At 41.0% G+C, this 9,668-nt stretch overlaps 1 protein-coding gene across 1 annotated transcript; it reads right to left on the bottom strand.

The window, feature by feature from the left end:
* Positions 1-716: 716 nt before the first annotated feature.
* TIMM21 (translocase of inner mitochondrial membrane 21) lies at positions 717-8,696 on the bottom strand. Its single transcript, XM_066184413.1, has 6 exons — positions 8,182-8,696; positions 6,595-6,657; positions 6,398-6,495; positions 5,048-5,121; positions 3,280-3,385; positions 717-3,189 (listed from the first exon to the last, which is right to left on the bottom strand). Exons 1-6 carry the CDS (start codon positions 8,483-8,485, stop codon positions 3,097-3,099), a joined length of 738 nt encoding a protein of 245 aa, XP_066040510.1. The 5' UTR covers positions 8,486-8,696; the 3' UTR covers positions 717-3,096.
* Between the last annotated feature and the right edge of the window lie 972 nt (positions 8,697-9,668).

Below are 9,668 nucleotides of genomic sequence, written 5' to 3'. Positions count from 1 at the left end.
AAGTTTTTTGGTTTTGTTTTCAAACTTCCGTTTTCCCAGTGCCAAATGCATTCCAGATCTTCAAGTACACTACACAACTCCATATACAGAGAACAGTTATGAGCCCTTACAGCCACCTTTAAGCTTGCTCCTTCAAACTTTTTTTCTTTAAATTTTCTCCCCAATCTCTGTGCTTGCCTTATGTACTTCTGTCAGTATACAAGCTGCAGTGAATCACAAAAGCGAGCTTGGTCTCAAAATGTGTCCTCAATGTTTTTTGGGCATAATCTGCAACATGGTAGGCTGCTGACAATATACATATTGGAATAATCCCGTAAGTATTAGGGTGGATCGCATCCGTTTTGATAGTGAATGAGACTGAGAGCAAAGTGGAAGTTGAAAGCAAACTCCCAACACATTTTCTTTGGCTTTTTATCTCTGCAGCTGGCATGTGATACAGTAATTGTCTTACTCACATTCCTGTCTTGTTTCTTCTCTGCTTGTTAAGTGAGTTTGTTGAAGTTTCTTGTATCAGACACGCATTTATTCACAACCATTTCTAAGATCATGATTCTATTGCCTAAATCAGTTGTTGAAACTTGAATTCTGTGCAGGAAATATTTAGGTAACAAGGTTATTTTTAAACTCAGTCACGCACAACAACGCTTTTGCTTCCCAATCTACAACTACATTTTCTTTGCAAGAGCTTCTGTTTATTGAAGCTTATTGAAAGAGTATTCTTTTTTTTTTTTTTTCTTTTTTTTTTTTTTTTTTTTTTTCTTTTTTTTTTCTTTTAATGTATTTTGAAGTTTCCACTGAGTTCACTTCCTGGAGGGATATTTCTTTTTGTTGCTATACAGCAAGTATACACAGGACCTAGAATCAAACAAAGGTCATAGAGATAACACAGTAACATTATTCGTACAAACCACTTCTAAGGATATTGGCTGCCTATGATGCATCCACAGAAATGAATGTAGAGATGGGAAAGTTAAGACCAAGTTGTACACCTACCTAAAACACATTTTGAATAGTCTGCCACACAATGTTTCTGGAAAAAACAACCTGGTTTTGTTTCACTGGTGAGTGACATATTTTCATTTCCTAAAGGAGAGAGGGAGTTTTGAGAATATATATTTTTATTAATTCTGCAACAATCAAAACTGAACTCTGGAAAATGTGTTTAATTTCTATAAAAATGTCATTTCTTTGGCTCTGACTTGCTAGCAGTGATTTTTTTTCTCAATGCTTGAGTAACAATAACATGACACTTTTACTTCAAAAATAACTGGCGCATTTACATGCTGTAATTTTTTGTTTTGCCAACAAAAAAAGAAGCAAGAGCTTTTAAAAGAAAATAGTGAAATGGTTACTGCTGGCGTTTACTGACAACTGAAGGTGAACCTTTCAGTTATTTTGCTGTCTCTCCACCTAACACCTTCCAGTGAGAGGATGGAACACTGAGCTCTCTGCCATGGAGAAGGATCTCTGCATGACTTTTCGGCAGTGCAATGATCCAGTGAAACAGGGGCAGTTTCATAAGGAAAATTGAGGCTAACTCTTCAGAATTATAAAAGGGGTGTTCTAAAACATTGTTTAAACTCAGTGAATGCAGGTCTTCCCCTCCAGTGCAAACCACCACCAGGAAAGGTGATACTGCACAAAAGATCAATGTTCACCATTCCAGATGTCTTGTTCAACTAATCTTCACCTAATTTTGATTACGGTGTCTCCTTTGTATGAAATTGAAAATTTTGTAAGCATGGGTGCCAGCCAAGTCCATAAAGAGAACTCAGTGAGAATATGGAAAGAAGTAATCACTTCCCATAAAACTTCTTAGCAAAAAATGTTTGACTTTTTTTTTCTGAAGTCAACCTATATTCCTATAAAGCTTTAATACTCCTCAAATTTCAAGAGGCTTAAATAATCTTGCTGGTGATAGGTATCTAGCTAGTACAAAGTTGATAAAAGAAGCTATGAAGTTCTTTTTTTTCTTCACTGATGAGATCTTCCAAGAAAAAGGATTCCAAAAAGCTTTCCTCCAATGAGATTGGAAAGCATTTGAGCCTTGCATTTGTTATTTGTTCAAATTAAGAAGATCAGGTCAGATAGAGGCGGATTTCTTCTGCTCCTTATTTTGTCTTCATTTTATCAAGAATATTCTCAGCTTTTTCACAACACAGGAGAAATGATCCCCTTTGCAGCTGTGTCCCCCATTAATGAAATATACAGAAGCATCCTGGTAAATCTCAGCTAGCAAGGTGATGCAGGCAGTAAAAGAAAATAATGTGGAACACTTCACAGACACAAGATGCCCTGATAAACACCACGGGTATTTATCACATGTAGATGCAGACAAGAAAGGAAAGAAGTTTAAATGGAATATGGTGGCTTTCAAAACATTTTAAAGGTAATGTCCAACAGCTTGAGGCCGTGTCCTCTTGTCCTGTCACTAGCTGCCTGGGAGAAAAGGCCAACCCCCATCTTGCTACAACCATGCAGAGCAGTATGGCAAACACTGGAAAGAGCAGATGGTAGTGATGTTCTGTTTGCTGGCAATTTATTTAGAAGACACCAATATTGAAGTCTTTATCTTCAGTTGTTTGTCATGGGTGTGCGCCTCCACCATTCCTACCCTTACATGCCTAGATCTCTTTTGCATTGCTAACAGTCTTATTTTACCTTGTTACCTACAAAGGTATCCAAAATGAAGACAGTTCAGAGTTCTGTTTACAGTTAAACTACCTCTTTCTTTATTGCAGTGGAAGTGGGAAATCCAAGCCAAGGAAGACAAAAAACTCCCCATCCAAACCTAAAACCCTGGAAAACTCAGGTTTTGGGTGTGCAGAAGTATTATCCAGCATTAAACTACTTATTAGGAGGCACTATTTTCCTATGTCAAAAATATCTGCCATGATAGTTCCGCTATATTTCATTGGTTTCACTTTAAATCCATCTGTTATTATCAAAGGTCCCTAGTGGAAGGCCTGAGAGGCTACTTCCCATAACACAGCCTTGAAGCTGCGAGACACAATTGGCAACACCACACAATTCATGTGTAGACTGGCTACAACATCATCATCCAATGTGAGATAAGGCAGCAGCTTTGATCATTAGCTATCTGTTGTCCTCTATGACAATGGTTCTTCTTGGATAGGTCTCAATGTCCACAAATATGTAGCGAACCTCAAATCTTCCTGTTTCAAGGTTCTGGAAAGAAAAAAAATTCAGTGTTTTTTTCTCTTTGGTAGTTTAAATTCAAGACTAAGCTTGTCAGGTGTATCAATAAATTGTACATACCTCTTTGACTTCCACATGGACTGTTCCCTGTTTCCCTGATTCAGTGCCCTCAATATAGAACTTCAAACGCATATGTTTCAGTCCGTCCTTTACGTATTCAATGTGACTAAAAACAGCAACAGAAAACAAAAACCCAACCACTCAGCAAGAATACAGATTATATGCTAGTTAAGACTTCAAATGTAAACTTACTTAGAGGAGTTGCTTACTTATTTTGTAAGAAAGTGTATTCCAGTGATGTCCTTATGCTACCTTGGGTTCCTTCTCTCCTACTCCTCTCAAGCTTTACTGTGAGTGCCTAAGGACTAGTGGAGTTAGAAAAGCTAATTAGCTGCTGAGGATTAAGAGATGAAATGCTTAAATGTCCTCACCCCAGTCCTCCCCTCAAAACTGAAAAGCAATCCAGTGCTGAAGACTATGGAAATTCCTTGTACTTATTCTAAAAAACCCCAGATTTGGAGCCTGACATCTAGGAAGGGACCCCACATCACCAAGACTTCCAGAGTTTTTTTAGGCACTTAAACTAAGTTGTCAAGCCAAAACACACACAGCGTATTTTTTCAAATTAATCATCAGGTTGGTTAAACCACATCAAAACAGTTTACTATGTGCAAAGTTACTCACTTTGGCAATAATTTTGTTCTGCTGAAACTGTGTAACTTTGGCACTGACATGAGATCTCCAACCTAAATGCTGGTATTTAGTCTGGAGTTGGGTTATGCTCAAGCATTAAATAAATAGCACATGACTTTCAAAATGACCACTGTGGGAAACTAACGATCCCATGGGAGTTCTGGTGCCAATCTATGTTTCCTACTGAAATTATTAACTGCCGCTTAGCACCAATCTCTTATTTCCATCAGTCATGCCCAGGTACACACTGTGAAATAAAATTCCAATACAGTTTAAAGTGACATGATGGTAGAGAGAACAAATCTGAATGAAGAGCCTTACTGCAGTAAATTTACATTCAAGGTGTTCATACACAAAAAAAACCTGTAGATTTTTGAGACATTTAAGATCATTCTTATACTGCAGATGCAAACTCTACAATCTTACACAGCTCTCAGCTCAAATTTTTGTTTAAGATACTAGGCATTCAAAATAATGGAAATTAAATACTAGGAAAGCCGATTCATAGTACATTTACTTATTTACAGTCAGGTGCTCAAAATGTTTGTGCACATTGACTTCATTTAGCAGCTTCACTTCAAATATTTTTTAGAGTCTGGTGAAGAGATAAAGCTTCAACTAGTAAAAGCCACTTTCCTCAGACAAAATAAAAAAATCTCAATTTCATGGTTCAACCTGTGCTTATGTGCTGTATGAAACCTCATTGAATATATTCCTGCCAAATAACCCAATAAAGGCAAAGCAGGGAGGACTTATGTTTTGTAAGAAATAGTTCTGTTGTTTCTTTTAAAAAACAAGTAATAAAAAGACATACTCATGAAAGGTTTAGGTGATAGATGTTCTGTTAAATACACAGTAGAGATGTTGCCTCAAGTACCTATTTTCTAGAGATGTCTGTGTCTACCATGATGACCATTGCTCGTTCTGAGTCACTCAGAATTGGCATTTTATATTATACATACACTGTACTTAGTGGTATATGATACACAAGAGGCACTGCAAAAAGCTTCTATGTTCAATCAAAAGTGACAGGATATGTCACATATAGTTCATCACCCTAGAACTAACTTGTGATCCAAAAATATCTTTGCTGTGCAAAAACTGATGTCTTTATGGGGCAAACACCAAGGGGTACCTGACATGCTGTCGTCTTCCTCTTCTTGTTGCCTCCCCATAACCTTTGATAGAATCACCAAAAACACCAATTACCTACAAGAGAAAAGACGTTTGAGCTGTCAGAAGGGATAACATACAAACAGGTATTCCAGTATCAGCTCACACCTCTGCTGTGAATACATCTTCTTTTAACAAAATGCCCCTGGAGAATCTAACTTGACAAGAATAGAAGTGTTTATGAAAGAAAACAGTTTAAGGAAAATACCTCTGTATTCCAGTCTTTTTTTACAGTCCTGTATTAAATGCCTATAATTAATCCTACTGATATCTTCTATTTGTACTGTTCTCTGAGATGAAGAAGTGGAAATTGATATTTTGTGTAAAAAGAAAAAAAAGCACAAAATACTTGCTTACATCTCCTCCAGGAGAATATGTTTCCAAGCTTAAAATGCAAATGCATTCCCCTTCATATTACCTAAAAACACTGCTGAATAAGAAATTCAGTAATTTTTTTTCAGATCTATAAAGTCAGAGTAGATCAACTTAGTCTTAAACTTACTTTAAATTTGGTTAGAAGAGGAGGTTAAGTTTTACTGTGCAAGTACTGGAAAGAAGTCTTAATTCTACAAACTTGCTCCAAAGCAGTCTTTTTATTTTTATTCGAGCAACAACTTGTCACTTCATTTCTAGGTTATCCTCAAAGGCATCTGCTACAACCTTTTTTGAAGGATGTTTTGCCTGAAGTAGTGTTTTTTAAAATCTAGTTTCACATTGATTTTTTGTTTACACGTAGCTATGATGACTGTGTGATCCCATGACTGTTCTCTGCCTGTTTTCCTGTTAGCCAAAGGAATGCTAATTGTGCTTCAAACGAAGAATTTCAATTCCTGGGTACCAGTGCAGGGCTTCACAGAATGACAGAACCATAGGGAAGCGTCACAATAGAGTAACTGTGCTGAGAGAAGGCAGCAGGTTAGATCTACAGAACTTAGTGGGACCAGTTGCTTCTCTGACCGACAGAATTCAAGTGCTACATTTAGCAGGCAACTCAGGTAAGTCCCTCAGAATTTCTGTATGATGACACAAGCACATGCTCTGAAGGACAGACTGTATTGCCATCAGTTTTTGTGCTGTGGCACACTCACTTGGCTTCTAGCTTGGCCAGTTCAATGCTTGCACTGACTTTTCCTAATAGAGGCTCTGCTCTGGAGCTGACCCACCCCACGGCAGCCAAAAGCACTGGCAGAACTGCTAAAGCACCACATGGGTCTTCACGTAGCTTGTAAGATTCCTTGTTCCAAATTTTGACTTGAAGAAAGACAGTAACTACTGAGAAACACAAACTGATGACTGAAGTTCAAAAACCAACCTCAGGGTGAGATCTGCATTTCTCCAAGGCATCTCCATAGATCTTATTTGGACTAGAAGAAGAGAATAGCTCTTTAAAAATCACATAGAACAAACCACCTGTAACAGAAACAACAGCAGATGAAATGGAAACTTATCAAACCATATGGAATTAATGAAAAGTGTCTTCTGATAAAGAATGTAATTTAAAAAAATAACCTGTAACACCAATTCCAACAAGCACCACAATAAAATAGGTAAAGTCTCTTCCAGCTTCTTTCACTGAAATTAAAAAGAAAACAACACATAAGTTGCAACCTTGGATAATAACACTTGTATGCCTTTCTTACATAAATGCTCTTCTGTTAGTCTGTAGCTCAAATAACATTTTAGCAGAAGAAAAAATTCCAGTAACAGTTTCCATAATGCCTCATTGCTGTAAAAGAGACCATGGAACATCTCCTACATTGTACAGGTCGTGTTTACATGTCTGTTTAGGCCTTATTACTGTTTGCCAGATGTTTTCAAGATTCAAAGTAGCAATTACTGCTACTTTTTGGGTACATGAAAGCTAGATTTTTTAGGAACTAATGAAGCATTTAGCACTGCAGTATTCACACTATCACCTAAACCCACAATCAGTGCAATCCTTATGCAAAGAAAAGAAGTAAAAATAGAAAAGTGAAAGCTTAAAAGTTGCACATACTGCAAATAACCGGTTTTATGAATTAGCAATCAATAGAACAATAAAAGGGGGAATATTAGCCCAAAATACATATTTTATTTATTAACAAAATTAACTGCTGTTTGTCTGATTAGTTTTTATCTTTCAATTTTGATCTAAAGTACAAGTGTCAGTATACACTGCAAAATAAGTCATACCAGATTCTCTCAAAATAGTTAAATACTTGGAAAGAGACTCCTGTTACTCCGATCTTTTTCAGCCTTCTAATGTTTGCATTTTTGTAGTAAAGTTTCTCACAGATTTTTATGTAAACAAAAGTAATATTATTGTAAACTGTTCTTCTTGCTTACCATTCCTCTCTTGAAAAGAAACAATTGATAAACTTCTAGCTTGACCAGTGTGGTTGGAGAGGTGGCAACCTTCATCCTCCAATTCCTGGTCATTGTCCAAAATCTATATAAATCAATGTAAGAAAATAAACCTCTCTCTTTTTGCCCTGATGACTGACTGCACGCGTGTCCTTCATTTCGTGTCCCATAGCAACAGAATACTATCTTTTAGTGATAAAGTGTGCATTTCAGTGGAATACAAGTTAAGGAGGAAACGTTAATAACTATTTTTCCTGCAGTCTTCTAATCAGTTGAAGGCATTTTTCATAAGTAATTTCAAAGTACTTACATTTTCTGAGGCTAATTATGTAGCAATCACTTTTCACTGAAGTGAATGAGACCAACTAGACTGAAGGCAATCCATAAACAGACTACCATGACATGTACAGCTCTGACAATTTTGTTGGAGGTGAACTTATTTCAACAGCCCTACAGACAGGCTGCACATGATAGATTTTCCTTATGAAGAGTAAGATGAGAGACTATTAAATCTTGTGCCTGATAATTACTTAAATCCACAAGCTGTTCAGAAGAAGTCACATAATTTGTTCTGATTGTGCAATGCATACACAGAAATGTAACAGCTGCTCCAAACAATACGATGTGAAAAGACACCGGCTTGGTGTGCTTTTATTTTTTCCTACATACTAGATGTTTGGAACTATAAAACTTTAGCTGCAGAAGGAAACGTGTCCAGCCCTTCTGAGCAGCATACAGCATCCTCCGCCTTACCTTTCTGAGCCGCCGACACCAGCGTTTCCTCGTTCAGTGTCCTCTGCACGGACACATCTTTGCTATCACCGCCAGGTTTTGCAGATTTCAGCCCTCCCGCCTGCGTCCCGACGCTCTGACGGGCAGCCCTGAGCAGCAGCGGGGGCTGGTGCCGCCACCTCCGGCAGGAGCAGGAGCAGGAGCCGGAGCCGGAGCCGGAGCCGGAGCCGGTCCCGGTCCCCAGGAGCGCCCACCCGCGAGTGGCGAGCAGCCAGCGGCCCAGGCAGCCCCGCCCGAGGGAGGCGGGCAGTGCCCGGGGCAACATCCCGGCCACGGCTCCCGCCGCCCTCACAGGGGCACGGCCGGGGCAGGCGAGCCGAACGGAGAGTTTGGGCCGCTCGCCACCGCTCTCCCCGGGAACCCTCGGGGAAGTGCCCGGGCAGCGTCCCGCCCCGAGCGGCCGCTGCCTCGGCTCAGGAGCCCACCCGAACCTTTACCGCCGGCCACTGCCGCTTGCGGCTGCCCCGGCGGAAATGTTTGGGACGGAGGAGCAGCGAGCGGTGGCAGCGGGTCCTGGGAGCCGTAGTTTGAGCGGGCTCCCTCTCTCGCCCGCCGCCGGGAGTGGCTCCCAGCGAGGTCACTACAGCGCCCGCCATGCCCAGCGCCGCCAGAGCCACAGCCCGCCCTCCGCGGGCGGGACCTAAGGCTCCTTTCAGGGGGCGAGGAGGGCCGGCTGCTCGCGGCGCCTGCCGTGCTGATCACCCTTTTAAGGCTGTGTTTTCATACCTGTTTTTTCTTGGTCTTGCACACATATATGAGTTAAAGCGATGCAGTTGAAGTTTCCATGGATGGAGACAGCTAGAGGGATCTGGACAGGCTAAATCGATGGGCCGAGATCGAGGGCATGAGGTTCAACAAGGCCAAGTGTCGGGTCCTGCCCACAAGAACCCCAGGCAACGCTGGGGGCGAAGTGGCTGGAAAGCTCTTGCTGGTGGAAAAAGTCCTGATCGACAGCGGCTGAACATGAGCCTGCGTGTGCCCAGGTGGCCCAGGAGGCCAAGGGCATCCTGGCCTGTGTCAAAACCAGCGTTGTGAGCAGGACTAGGGAGGTGATTGTCCTGCTGCACTTGGCACTGTTGAGGCCACACCGTAATACTGTGTTCAGTTTTGATGCCCTCGATTTAAGAAGGACGTTGAGGTGCTGGGGTGTGTCCAGAGAAGGGCAGTGGAGCTGGTGAAGGCACTGGAGCACAGGTGTGATGAGGAGTGGCTGAGGGAGCTGGGGATGTTTTGCTTGGAGAAAAGGAGGCTCAGGGGCCTTTATCACTGTGCAAATGCCTGACAGGAGGCTGTGGCCAGGTGGGAGTCGACCTGTTCTCCAAGAGGAAATCGCCTCAGATTGTACCAGGGGAAGTTTAGGTTGGATATTAGGAAGAATTTCTTCACAGAAGAAGAGATTAGACATTGGAATGGGCTGCTCAGGGAGGTGGTAGAGCCACCGTCTCTGG

The sequence above is a fragment of the Chamaea fasciata genome, unplaced genomic scaffold, assembly GCF_029207755.1.
Source record: "Chamaea fasciata isolate MVZ Bird 193981 ecotype frontalis unplaced genomic scaffold, bChaFas1.0.hap1 SCAF_1, whole genome shotgun sequence".
Classification (NCBI taxonomy): Eukaryota; Metazoa; Chordata; class Aves; order Passeriformes; family Sylviidae; genus Chamaea; species Chamaea fasciata.
Note: the sequence above shows the minus strand (reverse complement) of the source record. Positions and strands in the feature narration are given on the sequence as shown.